At 48.5% G+C, this 22778-nt stretch overlaps 1 protein-coding gene across 4 annotated transcripts in view; it reads right to left on the bottom strand.

Annotated features, from left to right (window-relative positions):
• The window catches only part of LOC112238580 (interleukin-1 receptor accessory protein-like 1-B), a 462784-nt gene that overhangs the window by 396707 nt on the left and 43299 nt on the right, over positions 1 to 22778 (bottom strand). For all 4 annotated transcript variants that reach the window (XM_042319851.1, XM_042319853.1, XM_042319852.1 and 1 more), the window contains exon 2: positions 5994 to 6095. In XM_042319851.1, the coding sequence (XP_042175785.1) occupies positions 5994 to 6075 (82 nt within the window). In that variant the 5' untranslated portion in view covers positions 6076 to 6095. The remainder of the gene's footprint in view (positions 1 to 5993; positions 6096 to 22778) is intronic.

The raw sequence follows: 22778 nt of genomic DNA, 5'->3' as shown, positions 1-22778 counted from the left end.
GGGACCTTATGTAGACAGGTGGGTGCCTTTCCAAATCATGTACAATCAATTAAATTTACCACAGATGGACTCCAGTGAAGTTGTTGAAACATCTCAAGTATGATCAATGGAAACAGGATGCACCTAAACTTAATTTAGAGTCTGAATTTTGGCGTAGCAAAGGGTCCGAACACTGATGTAAATAAGGTATTTCTGTTTTCACTTTGTCATTATACGGTATTGTGTGCAGATTGATGAGGATTTTTTAAATTTAATCCGTTTTAGAATAAGGCTGTAACAGCGCAAAATGTGGAAAAAGTCAAGGGGTCTGAATACTTTTCGAATGCACCATACATTTGAAGTAAATATTCAGATATCTTTCATTTGTAGTTGAATATTTTAATGTATTTGGAAATACACCTGGAAAGTATTCAGTATTTACCATAATGAAATACATGTATTTGAACCCAGATCTGGTCATCCCCACCGGCCAGTCTGAAAGACAGACAACACTCACAGGACCATGGTTTGATGAGAGGAGGGAGAGGAGTGTAACGGCAGATTTCCTCTTCGTATGAAGAGGAGTAAGGATCGGACCAAGATATGGCGTGGTAAGTGTTCATGACGATTTTAATAAGAAAAGCACTGAACACTATGGAATACGAAAACAATAAACAAATACGTGAAATAACCAAACCGAAACAGTACCGTGTGGCGACAAACACTCACACGGAAACAAACACCCACAAACCAACAGTGAAACCCAGGCTACCTAAATATGCTTCTCAATCAGGGACAATGATAAACAGCTGCCTCTGATTGAGAACCATATCAGGCCAAACACAGAAATTGAAAAAACATAGAAACACAAACATAGACTGGCCACCCCAACTCACGCCCTGACCATACTAAATTAAGACAAAACAAAGGAAAAAAAGGTCAGAACGTGACAGTACCACCCCCCACCTCCCCCACCCCCAAAGGTGCGGACTGCCGCAAAACCTGAACCTATAGGGGAGGGTCTGGGTGGGTGTCTCTCCGCGGTGGCGGTTCTGGTACGGTACGTGGACCCCACTTCACCATAGTTCTAGTGCGCCTCTTCGCTCGCCTCCGTGGCCTCTTTAAAGCGGCGACCCTCGCCACCGACCTTGGACTGGGGACCCTAGAAATGGGTCCCGAATAGGCGGAAGACTCCGGCAGCGCAGGACAGGCGGGAGACTCCGGCAGCGCTGGAGTGAAGGACGCCTGCGGCAGCGCCGGACAGGCGGGAGACTTCGGCAGCTCCAGAGTGAAGGGCGATTCTGGCATCGCCTGGCTGACCGACGGCTCTATCAGCTCCTGGCAGGCCGGCGGCTCCTTGCTGGCTGGCGGCTCTGGCAGCTCCTGGCTGGCAGCTCCTGGCTGGCAGCTCCTGGCTGGCGGCTCCTGGCTGGCGGGCAGCTCTGGCAGCTCCTGGCTGCTCAGGACAGGACCTTTAAGTCTTTACTGAAGACTCATCTCTTCAGTGGGTCATATGATTGAGTGTAGTCTGGCCCAGGAGTGGGAAGGTGAACGGAAAGGCTCTGGAGCAACGAACCGCCCTTGCTGTCTCTGCCTGGCCGCTTCCCCTCTTTCCACTGGGATTCTCTGCCTCTAACCCTATTACAGGGGCTGAGTCACTGGCTTACTGGGGCTCTCTCATACCGTCCCTGGGAGGGGTGCGTCACCTGAGTGGGTTGAGTCACTGATGTGATCATCCTGTCTGGGTTGGCGCCCCCCCCTTGGGTTGTGCCGTGGCGGAGATCTTTGTGGGCTATACTCAGCCTTGTCTCAGGATGGTAAGTTGGTGGTTGAAGATATCCCTCTAGTGGTGTGGGGGCTGTGCTTTGGCAAAGTGGGTGTGGCTATATCCTTCCTGTTTGGCCCTGTCCGGGGGTGTCCTCGGATGGGGCCACAGTGTCTCCTGACCCCTCCTGTCTCAGCCTCCAGTATTTATGCTGCAGTAGTTTATGTGTCGGGGGGCTAGGGTCAGTTTGTTATATCTGGAGTACTTCTCCTGTCCTATTCGGTGTCCTGTGTGAATTTAAGTGTGCTCTCTCTAATTCTCTCTTTCTCTCTTTCTTTCTCTCTCTCTCGGAGGCCCTGAGCCCTAGGACCATGCCTCAGGACTACCTGACATGATGACTCCTTGCTGTCCCCAGTCCACCTGGCCGTGCTGCTGCTCCAGTTTCAACTGTTCTGCCTTATTATTATTGGACCATGCTGGTCATTTATGAACATTTGAACATCTTGGCCATGTTCTGTTATAATCTCCATCCGGCACAGCCAGAAGAGGACTGGCCACCCCACATAGCCTGGTTCCTCTCTAGGTTTCTTCCTAGGTTTTGGCCTTTCTAGGGAGTTTTTCCTGGCCACCGTGCTTCTACACCTGCATTGCTTGCTGTTTGGGGTTTTAGGCTGGGTTTCTGTACAGCACTTTGAGATATCAGCTGATGTACGAAGGGCTATATAAATACATTTGATTTGATTTGACAGACGGGAGACTCTAGCAGCTCAGGACGGACGGGAGACTCTAGCAGCTCAGGACAGACGGGAGACTCTGGCAGCTCTGGATGGACGGGAGGCTCTGGCAGCGCTGGAGAGGAAGAAGGCTCTGGCAACGCTGGACAGGCGGGAGATCCTGTAGGCAGAAAACGGAGAGACAGCCTGGTGCGGGGGGCTGCCACCGGAGGGCTGGTGCGTGGAGGTGGCACTGGATAGACCGGACAGTGCAGGTGCTCTGGAGCTCTTGAGCACCGAGCCTGCCCAACCTTACCTGGTTGAATGCTCCCCGTAGCCCGACCAGTGCGGCGAGGTGGAACAGGCCGTACTGGGCTGTGCTGGCAAACCGGGGACACCATGCGTAAGGCTGGTGCCATGTATGCCGGCCCGAGGAGACGCACTGGAGACCAGATGCATAAAGCCGGCTTCATGGCACCTGGCTCGATGCCCACTCTAGCCCGGCCGATACGAGGAGCTGGAATGTACTGCATAGGGCTATGCACACGCACTGGGGAAACTGTGCGCTCCATCGCATAACACGGTGCCTGCTCGGTCCCTCTCTCTCTCCGGTAAGCACAGGAAGTTGCCGCAGGTCTCCTACCTGGCTTCGCCACGCTCCTGTGTGGCGAAGCCAGGTACATTTCTGGGGCTGCCTCTCGGGCTTCCTTGCCAGCCGTGTTCCCTCGTATCGCTGGCTCCTCTCCGGCTGCCTCTACTCTCCTAGCTGCCTCTACCTGTTCCCATGGGAGGCGATCCCTTCCAGCCAGGATCTCCTCCCATGTGTAGCAACCCTTGCCGTCCAAAACGTCCTCCCATGTCCAGGAGTCCTGACATCGCTGCTGCTGCCCGCTACCACGCCGCTTGGTGTTTTTGTGGTGGGTGTTTCTGTAACGGCAGATTTCCTCTTCGTATGAAGAGAAGTAAGGAACGGACCAAGATGTGGCGTGGTAAGTGTTCATGACGATTTTAATAAGAAAAGCACTGAACACTATGAAATACAAAAACAATAAACGAATATGTGAAATAACCAAACCGAAACAGTACCGTGTGGCGACAAACACTCACACGGAAACAAACACCCACAAACCAACAGTGAAACCCAGGCTACCTAAATATGGTTCTCAATCAGGGACAATGATAAACAGCTGCCTCTGATTGACAACCATATCAGGCCAAACACAGAAATAGAAAAAACATAGAAACACAAACATAGACTGCCCACCCCAACTCACGCCCTGACCATACTAAATAAAGACAAAACAAAGGAAATAAAGGTCAGAACGTGACAAGGAGAGAGAACGAGAGGGAGAGGAAAGAGAAAGAGAGGAGGAGGAGAGTGAAAGAGAGTGAGAGTAGAGAGAGAGAGGAGAGAGAGGAGAGAGAAAGAGAGAGGGAGATGAGAGAGAAAGAGAGGGAGAGGAGAGAGAAAGAGAGTGAGATGAGAGAGAAAGTGAGGGAGAGGAAAGAGAAAGAGAGAGGGAGGAGAGTGAAAGAGAGGGGGAGGAGAGAGAAAGAGGGAGACGAGAGAGAAAGAGAGGGAGAGGAGTGTGCACATTTCCTCTTGGTCTATTCCATTGAGTTCCTGAGCAAGATGACCGCTGTATGAATCTGACCAGTTCCATTTGTCTTTTCGTGCCTACCTTCGTAGCTAAATGCACACAATAACCCAGTTGATATGAGTCTCCATCTTTAATGTGTGAGATGACAGAGAAGTGGCGTGTAGAGGACCACTAAGTATCCAAACTGCAGGGTGACACAACATGACTGTTGACTGGGTAAATAACGTAACGCTAATTTACAAAAGAATGTGTTTTCAATTCAAAAATAATTTTATTTTGGGCTGCAATCTATGGTAACTTTGGTGATTTATACTTGAATAACTTTAAAAAATGTATTCATATAAAATATACATTTTTTCCCTTCATCTTTTTACAATGAGTGTACAAAACATTAAGAACACCTTCCTAATATGGAGGTGCACCCCCTTTTGCCCTCAGAACAGCCTCAATTCGTCGGGGCATGGACTCTACAAGGTACAAGAGCATTGCACAGGGACGCTGGCACTCTCAAACACACAAACACAGACACTCTCAAACACACAAACACAGGCACTCTCAAACACACAAACACAGACACTCTCAAACACACAAACACAGACACTCTCAAACACACAAACACAGACACTCTCAAACACACAAACACAGACACTCTCAAACACACAAACACAGACACTCTCAAACACACAAACACAGACACTCTCAAACACACAAACACAGACACTCTCAAACACACAAACACAGACACTCTCAAACACACAAACACAGACACTCTCAAACACACAAACACAGACACTCTCAAACACACAAACACAGACACTCTCAAACACACAAACACAGACACTCTCAAACACACAAACACAGACACTCTCAAACACACAAACACAGACACTCTCAAACACACAAACAATGACACAGACACTCACACAAACACACAAACACAGACACTCTCAAACACACAAACACAGACACTCTCAAACACACAAACACAGACACTCTCAAACACACAAACACAGACACTCTCAAACACACAAACACAGACACTCTCAAACACACAAACACAGACACTCTCAAACACACAAACACAATGACACTCTCAAACACACACACAATGACACTCTCAAACACACACACACACATGACACTCTCAAACACACACACAATGACACTCTCAAACACACACACACAATGACACTCTCAAACACACACACAATGACACTCACAAACACACACACACACAATTACACTCTCAAACACATACACACACATACACTCTCAAACACACACACACACACAATGACACTCTGAAACACACACACACAGACACTCTCAAACACACACAGACACGCTCAAACACACACACACAATGACACTCTCAAACACACACACACAGACACACACACACACAGACACTCTCAAACACACACACACGCACACACAGACACTCTCAAACACACACACACACTGCAGTGTAGCCTATTTTAAACTTGTCTGACCAAAGCCGGTCAACTCAGTACTTTACCTGGTAATGAAGAGATTCTAGTAGGAATCTCTGTCCAGATAACTTTAAGGATATGGGGGGGGGACACTAGCTAGCTGTGAATGTGTCATCCAGTATATCATGTTTAAAATGCAGATAGCAGGCAGGTAATCATGCTCGATCCATCCCCCAAAAATGTCAACTCCACATTTAAAAACCTCATCAGACATCTAGTGATTACGATTGACTCAGACAGAGAAATGGGGAAGAGGAATGCCCTAAGCAATTACTTCAGCTCCATGTCTTTTAATAAGGCCAGTGGAGACACACACACACACACACACAGGCCCGCACGCACACACACACAGACGAACGCAACGCCCAATCTCCCAGCACAGGTGTGAGGAGCAACAGGAAACAGGATGTAGATAGAGGAAGAGGAAGTGTTACGTATATACCTGAGCCTCTCTTGGAGACCGTCTTCATGCTGCGGGACAGGGTGATATACAGCAGAATCAGGAGAGGGATAGGAGTCCTCATCTTCCACCAGACCTAGCAGCCTGAGAGACAAAGAGAGAGAGAGGGAGAGTGAGAGAGAGTGTGAGAGGGGGGACAGTTACAGAGAATCAGATAGAGAGAGAGTTAGAGGGGGAGAGAGATGGTGAGATACAGAGAGAGGGGGGGAGAGTGAGATACCGAGAGATAGAGAGAGAGAGAGAGAGAGAGAGAAAAAGTCAGCCATTTGTCAATAGAGGATCACGTTTTCCCCACATCGAAGACAGCAGAGCCATCAGAGAAAAAAATATGTATTTCACACACACACACACACACACACACACACACACACACACACACACACACACACACACACACACACACACACACACACACACACACACACACACCACACCTGTCCTCACATTCCCCTAAGGGCATCTAATGGTGATTGCAATAGAGACAAGTTATCATAGCAGGAGCTATTTTAAGAGGTACCATTCTCTGGCAGAGATGCTGACAAATCAATAAAGAGATAATTACATGTGTAAAGAAAACCATGTTTAACCACTGGCTTCATTCAAAATGGAGGAGTGTGAAGGTTGGGATGTGGGGGATTTCAATTCACACACACTAACACACACTCACACTAACACTAACACACACTAACACTAAGACACACTCACACTAACACCCACACACACCCACACACTAACACTAACACACACTCACACTAACACCCACACACTCACACTAACAGCCACACACTAAATGTACATATCTACCTCAAATACTCAAGTATACCTGCACATTGTCCATTTACCTTGTATATAGCTTCCTCTTGTAATTCTGTTTTTTTTATTAGTTATCATTAGTTATACTTGTTTTCATATTGAATACTGCTGGGTAGGGCTTGTGCATGTGACAAATAAAACTTGAACTTGAAAATTCCATAAAATCCTCAAAAGTTTCCACACACAAAATACTCAGAAATGCTAATTTTACGTAAGCCTTCTCACAGACAATCACGTTGTTTGAAAATATCTCAGCCGTCTCTATGGACCTTGTAAATCATGTTAACAGATGAAGGCGGTAGGTTCATCTCATGGTGGTAAACAACATACTCTAAGATAGAGTAACCCACTCTAATGACTAGCCGTGATATGAATATGTGTGTCTTTCTGTGTGTGTGTGTGTGTGTGTGTGTGTGTGTGTGTGTGTGTGTGTGTGTGTGTGTGTGTGTGTGTGTGTGTGTGTGTGTGTGTGTGTGTGTGTGTGTGACATTGAAGATTAATGGATTTCCTGGTGATTAACTGTAAGTGAATAGAACGAAGTGTGTTTAGTTTGGGGAACAGACATCAACACCATTTAGTCCACATTACCTGTCTCTGATGTGCTGTGACAGTACAACATATGCAGCAAGGTGTAATTTTATTGGGTAATCTTTTGTCCTTTCCACTGAAGTGCTTTTCGATTGGTCACTCTCTGTCCTCTGGTGTGCTGTTAGATTGGGCAGAAACATTACATGACCTAAAGTATGTGGACACCTGCTCATCGAACATCTCATTCCAGAATCATGGGCGTTAATATGGAGTTGGTCCCCCTTTGCTGCTATAAAAGCCTCCACTCTTCTGGGAAGGCTTTCCACTAGATGTTGGAACATTGTTGCAGGGACTTGCTTCCATTCAGCCACAAGAGCATTATTGAGGTCGGGGCACTGATGTTGGGCGAATAGGCCTGGCTCACAGTCAGCGTTCCAATTTATCCCAAAGGTGTTTGATGGGGTTGAGGTCTGGGCTGTGTGCAGGCCAGTCAAGTTCTTCCACACCGATCCCGGCAAACCATTTCTGTATGGACCTTGCTTTCTGCACGGGGCATTGTCAAGCTGAAACAGGAAAGGGCCTTCCCCAAACTATTGCCACAAAGTTGGAAGCACAGAATCATCTACAAAGTAATTGTATGCTGTGGCGTTAAGATTTCCCTTCACTGGAACTAAGGGGCCTAGCCAGAACCATGAAAAACAGCCCCAGACCATTATTCCTCATCCACCAAACTTTACAGTTGGCACTATGCATTGAGGCAGGTAGCTTTCTCCTGGCATCCTGCCAAACCCAGATTCGTCCATCAGACTGCCAGATGGTGAAGCGCGATTCATCACTCCAGAGAACGCGTGTGTGTATGTGTCTATATGAATCGAAAGTTAGATGGAAAAGACACAATATTTCCACACTGTATTAGCTGGAGCCATAATGATGACAACTAGAATGCAGTGCTCTTTTGCATGAGGAGACGATGGTCTTCAATCCCTACTAATATATCCACCATTTCATTATTTTAATCACAAGTACCAAACAATCAAAACAAAGCTCTTGAAGAACCCTGCAAATGGAAAGGCCTGCAGATGCAAATACAGTAGAGTGAGTGGGCTGGGCTGGGCTGGATTCAGTTGAAGTGTTTCTATTGAGATTTGAAAGGCACACAATTCCGTTGTGGCTACCGTAGGAACAAGGGGGTCAGAGGTGACAGCGATCATAGACTGAGAGGAGAGGAGATGAGCTGAGATGAGATGAGATGAGAGGAGGAGAGAAACAACAAACGGCCTTGGGAAGACTGGAGGCAGTTCAAAATCAAATCAAATGTTATTGGTCACATACACATATTTAGCAGATTAGCAGATGTTATGTTAGCAGGTCTCTATGCTGCCCTGCCTGTCCCCATGTTGGCCAGTGGTCTCTATGCTTGGCGAGTGGTCTCCTGCCTGTCCCCATGTTGGCCAGTGGTCTCTATGCTGCTCCTGCCTGTCCCCATGTTGGCCAGTGGTCTCTATGCTGCTCCTGCCTGTCCCCATGTTGGCCAGTGGTCTCTATGCTCCTGCCTGTCCCCTGCCTGTCCCCATGTTGGCCAGTGGTCTCTATGCTGCTCCTGCCTGTCCCCATGTTGGCCAGTGGTCTCTATGCTCCTGCCTGTCCTGCCAGTGTCTCTATGCTGCTCCTGCCTGTCCCCATGTTGGCCAGTGTCTCTATGTGGCTCCTGCCTGTCCCCATGTTGGCCAGTGGTCTCTATGCTGCTCCTGCCTGTCCCCATGTTGGCCAGTGGTCTCTATGTTGCTCCTGCCTGTCCCCATGTTGGCCAGTGGTCTCTATGTGGCTCCTGCCTGTCCCCATGTTGGCCAGTGGTCTCTATGCTGCTCCTGCCTGTCCCCATGTTGGCCAGTGGTCTCTATGTTGGCCAGTGGTCTCTATTGCTGTTGGCCAGTGGTCCTGCCTGTCCCTGCCTGTCCCCATGTTGGCCAGTGTCTCTATGTTGGCCAGTGGTCTCTATGCCTGCCTGTCCCCATGTTGGCCAGTGGTCTCTATGCTGCTCCTGCCTGTCCCCATGTTGGCCAGTGGTCTCTATGCTGCTCCTGCCTGTCCCCATGTTGGCCAGTGGTCTCTATGCTGCTCCTGCCTGTCCCCATGTTGGCCAGTGGTCTCTATGCTGCTCCTGCCTGTCCCCATGTTGGCCAGTGGTCTCTATGCTGCTCCTGCCTGTCCCCATGTTGGCCAGTGGTCTCTATGCTGCTCCTGCCTGTCCTGCCTGTCCCCATGTTGGCCAGTGGTCTCTATGCTGCTCCTGCCTGTCCCCATGTTGGCCAGTGGTCTCTATGCTGCTCCTGCCTGTCCCCATGTTGGCCAGTGGTCCCCATGTTGGCCAGTGGTCTCTATGCTGCTCCTGCCTGTCCCCATGTTGGCCAGTGGTCTCTATGCTGCTCCTGCCTGTCCCCCATGTCTGGCCCTGCCTGTCCCCATGTGGCCAGTGGTCTCTATGCTGCTCCTGCCTGTCCCCATGTTGGCCAGTGGTCTCTATGCTGCTCCTGCCTGTCCCCATGTTGGCCAGTGGTCTCTATGCTGCTCCTGCCTGTCCCCATGTTGGCCAGTGGTCTCTATGCTGTCCCCATGTTGGCCAGTGGTCCTGTCCCCCCATGTTGGCCAGTGGTCTCTATGCTGCTCCTGCCTGTCCGCATGTTGGCCAGTGTCTCTATGTGGCTCCTGCCTGTCCCCATGTTGGCCAGTCGTCTCTATGCTGCTCCTGCCTGTCCGCATGTTGACCAGTGGTCTCTATGCTGCTCCTGCCTGTCCCCATGTTGGCCAGTGGTCTCTATGTGGCTCCTGCCTGTCCCCATGTTAGCCAGTGGTCTCTATGCTGCTCCTGCCTGTCCCCATGTTGGCCAGATTGGCTGACTGTCTCCTGAGTGTCAAACTCTTCCCTGATACAGTCTTCTCCCCACAACAATGGCATGGCGCTCCTGAAGACCCAACCATGTCAAGCCTTCAAAGGCCCAGTGGGACCAGGGCATTGTGACCCCCACCCCCTTACTTGTCCTCTCTCTCCATCCCCCATCTACTACTTTAGTATTATCTGCTGAGAGGTACAGACACACAAACAAACACACAGACCAGACCACTAACTCCTCAACCAGGGATATAATGGGGGTCAAAACATTAGAGCACTTCTGTGAAGTCTATGCCTCTGTGGATGCAGTGAAGAGTTGCCAACACAAACACATGCCAACTTCTCTTGAAGACACAGGTGACTATTTCCATCATACTCCCTAATATGGTGGCTGTCGTAGACCAGGGAAAAACACCCCACCATCACTTTGAGATTTCTGCAAGTTCCATTCATTTTCATAAAACTTCTCAAAATTCACGTCAAAAGTCCTGTCATCATTTCAAGGATATCGGGGTTATATCCACAGGTATATTCTGAATTACCATATCCAAAGTCATGTTTGTAGTCGCTTCATTTCACCCAGTAGGAAAAAGGCTTGATTTCCCTAAACTGAAGAAGAAGAATGCGTCGGGCTAGTCTCATTTGAATATGCCAGACTGAGTTCCTAAGTTCAGTTGTTTCCAGGGCAACACAGGTAATCAGGAGGGAGAGGTAATAAGGTGAGGTTGAGCGGCATTGCTAAGCTAGCGTAGCTTTAAGTGACTATCTCTCCCAGGAATACACATTGGGAAATGTTTCATCAGTAATAATATCCAACAAACCTAAATTAAACCTTTTCATCCGTCTATGTTTTCATAGATTTTTGATTATAGAAGTTCTAAAGCAATTTGGCACTTTGAAAAGTTAGAGGGATACTAGGGCTGGGTAAAGTAGTGCACAAGACTATGGAACACACACATATGAGTAAATATACACACACACACACTCAGTAATACAGAGAAATGACCATCTGATAGGAGTAGTGATGGTATGGATCTGGCCCATGTGGATCTCCTTCCACCACGCTGGCCAACACTATGATATATAACCTGACCAGCATCCACACACGCCAGCCAAACTCATTTCCTCCGAGGTGTGTGTGAGAGTGTACACACCGTGTCATGGTGGGATATCCACGTTTCAGGGGCGATTGACACCACCGCCGACACATTCACACTCATCACATTCGCTGCTGCTACTGTCTATTACAGTTCCTTCAGAAAGTTTTCAGACCCCTTGACTTATTCTACAGGTTGTTGTGTGACAGGCTGAATTCAAAATGGATTCATTCCATTTTTCTCTCACCCCTCTATACACAACACTCCATAATGACAAAGTGAAAACATGTTTTTTTTTACATTTATTGAATACTCAGTTAAATAAGTATTCACACACTTAAGTCAATACATGTTAGAATCACCTTTGGCAGTGATTACAGCTGTGAAGCTTTCTGGGTAATTCCCACGGGGAACCAGTATAAAGAAGTACAATCATGTATTCACTCACTACTGTAAGTCATTCTGGATAAGAGTGTCTGCTAAATGACTAAAATATATACATTTAAAATGTAATGCAGCCACCACCGTGCTTGAAAATATGAAGAGCGGTACTCGGTGTTGTGCTGGATTTGCAGGAAAAATATTTATATTCGGGACATGACGATCATTTCATTGCCACATTTTTTGCAGTGTTACTATACTACCTTATTGCAAACAGGATGCATGTTTTGGAATGTTTTTATTATGTACAGGCTTCCTTCTTTTCACTCTGTCATTTAGGTTAGTATTGTGGAGTAACTGCAATGTTGTTGATCCATCCTAAGTTTTCTCCTATCACAGCCATTAAACTCTGTAACTGTTTTAAAATCTCCATTGGCCTCATGGTAAAATCCCTGAGCGGTTTTCTTCCTCTCCGTCAACTAAGTTAGGAAGGACGCCTGTGTCTTTGCAGTAACTGGGTGTATTGATACATCATTGCACAGACACATGTATACACACACACACACACACACACACACACACACACACACACACACACACACACACACACACGATACATACACATGGATTTAGTACTGTAGATATGTGGTAGTGGTGGAGTAGAGGCCTAAGGGCACACAGTGTGTTGTAGATATGTGGTAGTGGTGGAGTAGGGGCCTAAGGACACACAGTGTGTTGTAGATATGTGGTAGTGGTGGAGTAGGGGCCTAAGGGCACACAGTGTGTTGTAGATATGTGGTAGTGGTGGAGTAGGGGCCTAAGGACACACAGTGTGTTGTAGATATGTGGTAGTGGTGGAGTAGAGGCCTAAGGGCACACAGTGTGTTGTAGATATGTGGTAGTGGTGGAGTAGGGGCCTAAGGACACACAGTGTGTTGTAGATATGTGGTAGTGGTGGAGTAGGGGCCTGAGGGCACACAGTGTGTTGTAGATATGTGGTAGTGGTGGAGTAGGGGCCTGAGGGCACACAGTGTGTTGTAGATATGTGGTAGTGGTGGAGTAGGGGCCTGAGGGCACACAGTGTGTTGTAGATATGTGGTAGTGGTGGAGTAGGGGCCTAAGGGCACACAGTGTGTTGTAGATATGTGGTAGTGGTGGAGTAGGGGCCTGAGGGCACACAGTGTGTTGTAGATATGTGGTAGAGGTGGAGTAGGGGCCTGAGGGCACACAGTGTGTTGTAGATATGTGGTAGTGGTGGAGTAGGGGCCTGAGGGCACACAGTGTGTTGTAGATATGTGGTAGTGGTGGAGTAGGGGCCTGAGGGCACACCGTGTGTTGTAGATATGTGGTAGTGGTGGAGTAGGGGCCTGGGGGCACACAGTGTGTTGTAGATATGTGGTAGTGGTGGAGTAGGGGCCTAAGGGCACACAGTGTGTTGTAGATATGTGGTAGTGGTGGAGTAGGGGCCTGAGGGCACACAGTGTGTTGTATATATGTGGTAGTGGTGGAGTAGGGGCCTGAGGACACACAGTGTGTTGTAGATATGTGGTAGTGGTGGAGTAGGGGCCTGAGGGCACACAGTGTGTTGTAGATATGTGGTAGTGGTGGAGTAGGGGCCTGAGGACACACAGTGTGTTGTAGATATGTGGTAGTGGTGGAGTAGGGGCCTGAGGGCACACAGTGTGTTGTAGATATGTGGTAGTGGTGGAGTAGGGGCCTGAGGGCACACAGTGTGTTGTAGATATGTGGTAGTGGTGGAGTAGGGGCCTAAGGGCACACAGTGTGTTGTAGATATGTGGTAGTGGTGGAGTAGGGGCCTGAGGGCACACAGTGTGTTGTAGATATGTGGTAGTGGTGGAGTAGGGGCCTGAGGGCACACAGTGTGTTGTAGATATGTGGTAGTGGTGGAGTAGGGGCCTAAGGGCACACAGTGTGTTGTAGATATGTGGTAGTGGTGGAGTAGAGGCCTGAGGGCACACAGTGTGTTGTAGATATGTGGTAGTGGTGGAGTAGGGGCCTGAGGGCACACAGTGTGTTGTAGATATGTGGTAGTGGTGGAGTAGGGGCCTAAGGGCACACAGTGTGTTGTAGATATGTGGTAGTGGTGGAGTAGAGGCCTGAGGGCACACAGTGTGTTGTAGATATGTGGTAGCGGTGGAGTAGGGGCCTGAGGGCACACAGTGTGTTGTAGATATGTGGTAGTGGTGGAGTAGGGGCCTAAGGGCACACAGTGTGTTGTAGATATGTGGTAGTGGTGGAGTAGGGGCCTGAGGGCACACAGTGTGTTGTAGATATGTGGTAGTGGTGGAGGAGGGGCCTGAGGGCACACAGTGTGTTGTAGATATGTGGTAGTGGTGGAGTAGGGGCCTGAGGGCACACAGTGTGTTGTAGATATGTGGTAGTGGTGGAGTAGGGGCCTAAGGGCACACAGTGTGTTGTAGATATGTGGTAGTGGTGGAGTAGGGGCCTAACGGGCACACAGTGTGTTGTAGATATGTGGTAGTGGTGGAGTAGGGGCCTGAGGGCACACAGTGTGTTGTAGATATGTGGTAGTGGTGGAGTAGGGGCCTAAGGGCACACAGTGTGTTGTAGATATGTGGTAGTGGTGGAGTAGGGGCCTAAGGGCACACAGTGTGTTGTAGATATGTGGTAGTGGTGGAGTAGGGGCCTAAGGGCACACAGTGTGTTGTAGATATGTGGTAGTGGTGGAGTAGGGGCCTAAGGGCACACAGTGTGTTGTAGATATGTGGTAGTGGTGGAGTAGGGTCCTGAGGGCACACAGTGTGTTGTAGATATGTGGTAGTGGTGGAGTAGGGGCCTAAGGGCACATAGTGTGTTGTAGATATGTGGTAGTGGTGGAGTAGAGGCCTAAGGGCACACAGTGTGTTGTAGATATGTGGTAGTGGTGGAGTAGGGGCCTAAGGGCACATAGTGTGTTGTAGATATGTGGTAGTGGTGGAGTAGGGGCCTAAGGGCACACAGTGTGTTGTAGATATGTGGTAGTGGTGGAGTAGGGGCCTGAGGGCACATAGTGTGTTGTAGATATGTGGTAGTGGTGGAGTAGGGGCCTAAGGGCACACAGTGTGTTGTAGATATGTGGCAGGTATGGCAGGTATGGAGTAGGGGCCTGAGGGCACACAGTGTGTTGTAGATATGTGGTAGTGGTGGAGTAGGGGCCTAAGGGCACACAGTGTGTTGTAGATATGTGGTAGTGGTGGAGTAGGGGCCTGAGGACACACAGTGTGTTGTAGATATGTGGTAGTGGTGGAGTAGGGGCCTGAGGGCACACAGTGTGTTGTAGATATGTGGTAGTGGTGGAGTAGGGGCCTGAGGACACACAGTGTGTTGTAGATATGTGGTAGTGGTGGAGTAGGGGCCTGAGGGCACACAGTGTGTTGTAGATATGTGGTAGTGGTGGAGTAGGGGCCTAAGGGCACACAGTGTGTTGTAGATATGTGGTAGTGGTGGAGTAGGGGCCTGAGGGCACACAGTGTGTTGTAGATATGTGGTAGTGGTGGAGTAGGGGCCTAAGGGCACACAGTGTGTTGTAGATATGTGGTAGTGGTGGAGTAGGGGCCTGAGGGCACACAGTGTGTTGTAGATATGTGGTAGTGGTGGAGTAGAGGCCTGAGGGCACACAGTGTTGTAGATATGTGGTAGTGGTGGAGTAGAGGCCTGAGGGCACACAGTGTGTTGTAGATATGTGGTAGTGGTGGAGTAGGGGCCTGAGGGCACACAGTGTGTTGTAGATATGTGGTAGTGGTGGAGTAGGGGCCTAAGGGCACACAGTGTGTTGTAGATATGTGGTAGTGGTGGAGTAGGGGCCTAAGGGCACACAGTGTGTTGTAGATATGTGGTAGTGGTGGAGTAGGGGCCTAAGGGCACACAGTGTGTTGTAGATATGTGGTAGTGGTGGAGTAGGGGCCTGAGGGCACACAGTGTGTTGTAGATATGTGGTAGTGGTGGAGTAGGGGCCTAAGGGCACACAGTGTGTTGTAGATATGTGGTAGTGGTGGAGTAGGGGCCTAAGGGCACACAGTGTGTTGTAGATATGTGGTAGTGGTGGAGTAGGGGCCTAAGGGCACACAGTGTGTTGTAGATATGTGGTGGTGGTGGAGTAGGGGCCTGAGGGCACACAGTGTGTTGTAGATATGTGGTAGTGGTGGAGTAGGGGCCTAAGGGCACACAGTGTGTTGTAGATATGTGGTAGTGGTGGAGTAGGGGCCTAAGGGCACACAGTGTGTTGTAGATATGTGGTAGTGGTGGAGTAGGGGCCACACAGTGGGCACACAGTGTGTTGTAGATATGTGGTAGTGGTGGAGTAGGGTCCTGAGGGCACACAGTGTGTTGTAGATATGTGGTAGTGGTGGAGTAGGGGCCTAAGGGCACATAGTGTGTTGTAGATATGTGGTAGTGGTGGAGTAGAGGCCTAAGGGCACACAGTGTGTTGTAGATATGTGGTAGTGGTGGAGTAGGGGCCTAAGGGCACATAGTGTGTTGTAGATATGTGGTAGTGGTGGAGTAGGGGCCTAAGGGCACACAGTGTGTTGTAGATATGTGGTAGTGGTGGAGTAGGGGCCTGAGGGCACATAGTGTGTTGTAGATATGTGGTAGTGGTGGAGTAGGGGCCTAAGGGCACACAGTGTGTTGTAGATATGTGGCAGGTATGGAGTAGGGGCCTGAGGGCACACAGTGTGTTGTAGATATGTGGTAGTGGTGGAGTAGGGGCCTAAGGGCACACAGTGTGTTGTAGATATGTGGTAGTGGTGGAGTAGGGGCCTGAGGGCACACAGTGTGTTGTAGATATGTGGTAGTGGTGGAGTAGGGGCCTGAGGGCACACAGTGTGTTGTAGATATGTGGTAGTGGTGGAGTAGGGGCCTGAGGGCACACAGTGTGTTGTAGATATGTGGTAGTGGTGGAGTAGGGGCCTAAGGGCACACAGTGTGTTGTAGATATGTGGTAGTGGTGGAGTAGGGGCCTGAGGGCACACAGTGTGTTGTAGATATGTGGTAGTGGTGGAGTAGGGGCCTGAGGGCACACAGTGTGTTGTAGATATGTGGTAGTGGTGGAGTAGGGGCCTGAGGACACACAGTGTGTTGTAGATATGTGGTAGTGGTGGAGTAGGGGCCTGAGGGCACACAGTGTGTTGTAGATATGTGGTAGTGGTGGAGTAGGGGCCTGAGGACACACAGTGTGTTGTAGATATGTGGTAGTGGTGGAGTAGGGGCCTAAGGGCACACAGTGTGTTGTAGATATGTGGTAGTGGTGGAGTAGGGGCCTGAGGGCACACAGTGTGTTGTAGATATGTGGTAGTGGTGGAGTAGGGGCCTGAGGGCACACAGTGTGTTGTAGATATGTGGTAGTGGTGGAGTAGGGGCCTGAGGGCACACAGTGTGTTGTAGATATGTGGTAGTGGTGGAGTAGGGGCCTGAGGGCACACAGTGTGTTGTAGATATGTGGTAGTGGTGGAGTAGGGGCCTGAGGGCACACAGTGTGTTGTGAAAACTGTGAATGTATTAAAATTGTATAAACGGCCTTAATTTTGCTGGATCCCAGAAAGAGTAACTGCTGCTTTGGCAGCAGCTAATGGGGATCAATAATAAATACAAATACAAAAGTGTAATTAATAACTTTGCCATGCTGAAAGGGATATCCAATGTCTGCTTTTTTTTTATTTTGACCCATCTACCAATAGGTGCTCTTCTTTGTGAAGCATTGGAAAACCTCCCTGGTCTTTGTGGTTGAATCTGTGAAATTCACTGCACGACTGACAGACTTTACAGATCATTGTATGTGTCGGGTACCGCTTGCCTTCTGTCTAATAGTGGAAAATGAGGGTTACGGCCCAGCGTTGGGCTACGACGTCCTGAAAGAAGGCCGATGGAGTTGACTGTCTGCTGCCATTGTTGCAGGAATGTATGTCCCTGGACAGCTGTTTCTCCCTCCCTGCTCCCTTCCTTACTGTTCAGCAAATTCAATTATCGTCTCACCCTATGTGTCCCGCTGTGTGTGTATGTGAACGCGTGAGTATGCATTTGTAAGTCTGTATGTGTGTGTGTGTGTGTGTGTGTGTGTGTGTGTGTGTGTGTGTGTGTGTGTGTGTGTGTGTGTGTGTGTGTGTGTGCATGTGGTGTGTCATAGGCTATGCACATATTCCCATATCAACATAGCAATAACATTTTCTGAATGACACTAAAAACACATCCTCCATGAGTGGTGGTTAACATGTGAGCCTTTCACTTTAACCCTGCAGGGGTTCCAGTTGTAGTAAAGCATTATAATAATATACACTGCTCAAAAAAATAAAGGGAACACTAAAATATCACATCCTAGATCTGAATGAATGAAATATTCTTATTAAATACTTTTTTCTTTACATAGTTGAATGTGCTGACAACAAAATCACACAAAAATTATCAATAGAAATCAAATTTAGCAACCCATGGGGGTCTGGATTTGGAGTCACACTCAAAATTAAAGTGGAAAACCACACTACAGGCTGTTCCAACTTTGATGTAATGTCCTTAAAACAAGTCAAAATGAGGCTCAGAAGTGTTTGTGGCCTCCACGCCCTCCCTACAACGCCTGGGCATGAGGGTGGCGGATGGTCTCCTGAGGGATCTCCTCCCAGACCTTGACTAAAGCATCCGCCAACTCCTGGACAGTCTGTGGTGCAACGTGGCGTTGGTGGATGGAGCGAGACATGATGTCCCAGATGTGCTCAATTGGATTCAGGTCTGGGGAACGGGCGGGCCAGTCCATAGCATCAATGCCTTCCTCTTGCAGGAACTGCTGACACACTCCAGCCACATGAGGTCTAGCATTGTCTTGCATTAGGAGGAACCCAGGGCCAACCGCACCAGCGTATGGTCTCACAAGGGGTCTGAGGATCTCTTCTCGGTACCTAATGGCAGTCAGGCTACCTGTGGCGAGAACATGGAGGGCTGTGCGGCCCCCCAAAGAAATGCCACCCCACACCATGACTGACCCACCGCCAAACCGGTCATGCTGGAGGATGTTGCAGGCAGCAGAACGTTCTCCACGGCGTCTCCAGACTCTGTCACGTCTGTCACATGTGCTCAGTGTGAACCTGCTTTCATCTGTGAAGAGCAGAAGGCGCCCGTGGCGAATTTGCCAATCTTGGTGTTCTCTGGCAAATGCCAAACGTCCTGCACGGTGTTGGGCTGTAAGCACAACCCCCACCTGTGGATGTCGGGCCCTCATACCACCCTCATGGAGTCTGTTTCTGACCGTTTGAGCAGACACATGCACATTTGTGGCCTGCTGGAGGTAATTTTGCAGGGCTCTGGCAGTGCTCCTCCTGCTCCTCCTTGCACAAAGGCGGAGGTAGCGGTCCTGCTGCTGGGTTGTTGCCCTCCTACGGCCTCCTCCACGTCTCCTGATGTACTGGCCTGTGTCCTGGTAGCGCCTCCATGCTCTGGACACTACGCTGACAGACACAGCAAACCTTCTTGCCACAGCTCGCATTGATGTGCCATCCTGGATGAGCTGCACTACCTGAGCCACTTGTGTGGGTTGTAGACTCCGTCTCATGCTACCACTAGAGTGAAAGCACCACCAGCATTCAAAAGTGACCAAAACATCAGCCAGGAAGCATAGGAACTCAGAAGTGGTCTGTGGTTACCACCTGCAGAACCACTCCTTTATTGGGGGTGTCTTGCTAATTGCCTATAATTTCCACCTGTTGTCTATTCCATTTGCACAACAGCATGTGAAATTTATTGTCAATCAGTGTTGCTTCCTAAGTGGACAGTTTGATTTCACAGAAGTGTGATTGACTTGGAGTTACATTGTGTTGTTTAAGTTCAGGAATGGCAAGGATATTTATATATATATATATATTTACACATTCAGAAAGCACATCCTTGCCATTCCTGAACTAACACTTGACTTTTCCCCTTACTAGGACTGACATTGCTGATGTTCTGTAAGTGGCTTTGGATAAGAGCGTCTGCTAAATGACTAACATGTAAATGTCAATGCAGCAGCTCTGCTATCTGCCGCTATGCCATCTTTAAGGCATCTTTAAAACAGATGAGGAAACACTCAGCCGCCGCCATTTTGGCATAGTATGCTGTGGATGATTGATTGTGTGATTTAAGGATTTAATCCAATTTAAAGACGGCATGCTCGCCGCTTTGAGGTAAAAGACAATCTACTGAGCATTTACTGTAAGAGGAGAGGGAGAGGGAGAGGGAGAGGGAGAGGGAGGGGGAGAGGGAGAATAAGGGAGAGATAGAATAAGGGAGAGGGAGAGGGAGAGGGAGAGGGGAGGGGAAAAGGGAAAGGTAGATGGAGATGGAGAGGTAGAGGGAGGGGAGAGGGAAATGTATAGGGAGAGGTAGAATGAGGGGGAAAGGGAGAGAGAGAGGTAGAATGAGAGGGAAATGTATAGGGAGAGGTAGAATGAGGGGGAAAGGGAGAGAGAGAGGTAGAATGAGGGGGAAAGGGAGAGGGAGAGGTAGAATGAGGGGGAAAGGGAGAGGGAGAGGTAGAATGAGGGGGAAAGGGAGAGGGATAATGAGTGGTAAAGGGAGATGTAGAGGTAGAGGGAGAGGGTGGTGGAGTGGTAGAGGGAGAGGGAGAGGGAGAGGGAGAGGGAGGGGAGAGGTAGAATGAGGGGGAAAGGGAGATGTAGAGGGAGAGGGTGGGGGAGAGGGAGAGGGAGATGGAGAAAGAGAGGTAGAGGGAGGGGAAAGGGGAAAGGTAGATGTAGATGGAGGGGGAGATGTAGAAGGAAAGGGAGAGGGAAAGGTAGAGGGAGGGTAGAATGAGGAGGAAAGGGAGAGGTAGAATGAGTGGTAAATGTAGAGGGAGATGTAGAGGTAGAGGGAGAGGGTGGTGGAGTGGTAGAGGAAGAGGTAGAGGGATGGGAGAGGAAGAGGGAGGTGGAGATTGAGAAGGACAGGAGAGAGAGGGAGAGGGCAAGGGAGAGGAAGATGTAGCCAGGAGAGGTAGAGGAAGGGGGAAAGGGAGAGGTAGAGGAAGGGGGAAAGGGAGAGGTAGAGGAAGGGGGAAAGGGAGAGGTAGAGGAAGGGGGAGAGGAAGAAGGAGAGGGAGAGAGAGAGGGAGAGGGAGAGAGAGAGGGAGAGGGAGAGAGAGAGGGAGAGGGAGAGGGAGAGAGGAACAGGGAAAGGCAGAGGTAGAGGAAGGGGGAAGAGAGGAAAAAGGAGAGAGAGAGGGAGAGGGAGAGGCAGAGGGAAGCCAAACCTAGGGTATGGCAGAGTGGGGTTTGGGGGGGGGGGTATTTTCGGAAGTTGACGCTCATTTACTGCATTTCTACAAAGTTTTAAAACTCAAAAATGATATTAAATGATATTAAATGATTTCAAATTATATAAAATACTATTTGAAGAACAGCAAAAACAAAACAAATAACCCCAGCCTTTAATGATCAATATCAGGTTTTGAGGTCTGTGGGGCAGCATATATGTCAACCACTACTCAACCTCATCATAAAATATTTCATTTACATGTGTAAAGGTGCATACAGTGCAACGTGAAATAGTGGCATAATACAAGCTGTCAAGTCACAACAAAGACTACTTCATTAGTGTTGTCACCAGTATCGCAATACTCGGGAAGTATCGCGGCAAGGAAAGAAAACATGAAACATATTTCATTTCTTGAGAAAAACAGTCCTAATGTAAGATAGGCTAATATTCCTAATGTGATGAGTAGATTGCATAGTTATATTTAGGCTAAAAATACATCTCAATCACTGTTAGCAAAAAACAGACAGTTCCGAACGATGCATACCTGAGTGACAGAGTAGCGCTAATCAGAGACGATTCTTCTCCTTCTTTGCATGGGAAAAATGGGGCCTTTTATAAACACATTTCACTCAATTCTACTACACTTTATATGACTGGAGACATAAGCAACATATTTTTAATACGACACAAATTAAACACAACATGTAATGTGAAGGTACAAAAAGTAGAACAAAAAGCTCATTTCTCTCAAATGTTGTGCACCAAGTTGTTTACATTCCTATTAGTGCGAGGGTGTCAAGTGTCAAGATAATCCATCCACCTGACAGGTGGGGCATATCCCGAGTGGCGCAGCGGTATAAGGCCCTGCATCTCAATGCTAGTGGTGTCACTACAGACCCTGGTTCGATTCCAGGCTGTATCAAACCCGGCCATGACTGGGAGTCCCATAGGGCGGTGCACGATTGGCCCAGCGTCGTCCGGTTTAGGGTTTGGCTGGGGTAGGCCGTCATTGTAAATAAGAATTTGTTCTTACCTGACTTGCCTAGTTAAATAAAATATCAAGATGCTGACTAAACAGCATGGTCTTTACACAGGTGCACCTTGTGCTGGGGACAATAAAAGGTCACTCTAAAATGTGCAGTTTTGTCACACAATGCCACAGATGTCTCAAGTTTTGAGGGAGCGTGCAATTGGTATGCTGACTGCAGGAATGTGCACCAGAACTGTTGCCAGAGAATTTTATGTTAATTTCTCTACCATAGGCCGCCTCTCACATCGTTTTAGAGAATTTAGCAGTACGTCTAATTGGTCTCACAACCGCCTGTCAGGTGGATGGATTATCTTGGCAGGAGAAATGAGAAATGGAGAAATGCTCAGGGATGTAATCAAATTTGGCACAAAATTTGAGAAAAATTATATTTTTGTGGGTATAGAACATTTCTGGGATTTTCTATTTCAGCTCATGAAACATGGGACAAATACTTTACATGTTGCGTATATTTTGTTTGTGTAGCAGCTTACTCTAGTGACACACAAACAGATCAGTGAAAACTATATTGTCTTGAATACAACCATCTAATCTAGACCTAGGAAAGAGGGAGACACAAACTGTACAATATGACGTCCATCTGCAGGAGGACATTATTGTCTTGGTACTTGGTACTGAGCCAATGATAAAGACAGTGATATGGAAGGGGGTATCGATAATGCTGATGCTCTCCGAGGTGCCAATAAGATAGGCTACTGTCGCTCAACTGGGAGCACTGGTGTAGGACATAACTCCGCAGCCACCGTGAGGTGGGGGGCCCATGGATTTTGGGG

This window comes from Oncorhynchus tshawytscha, linkage group LG03 (genome assembly GCF_018296145.1).
Source record: "Oncorhynchus tshawytscha isolate Ot180627B linkage group LG03, Otsh_v2.0, whole genome shotgun sequence".
Taxonomy (NCBI): domain Eukaryota; kingdom Metazoa; phylum Chordata; class Actinopteri; order Salmoniformes; family Salmonidae; genus Oncorhynchus; species Oncorhynchus tshawytscha.
Note: the sequence above shows the minus strand (reverse complement) of the source record. Positions and strands in the feature narration are given on the sequence as shown.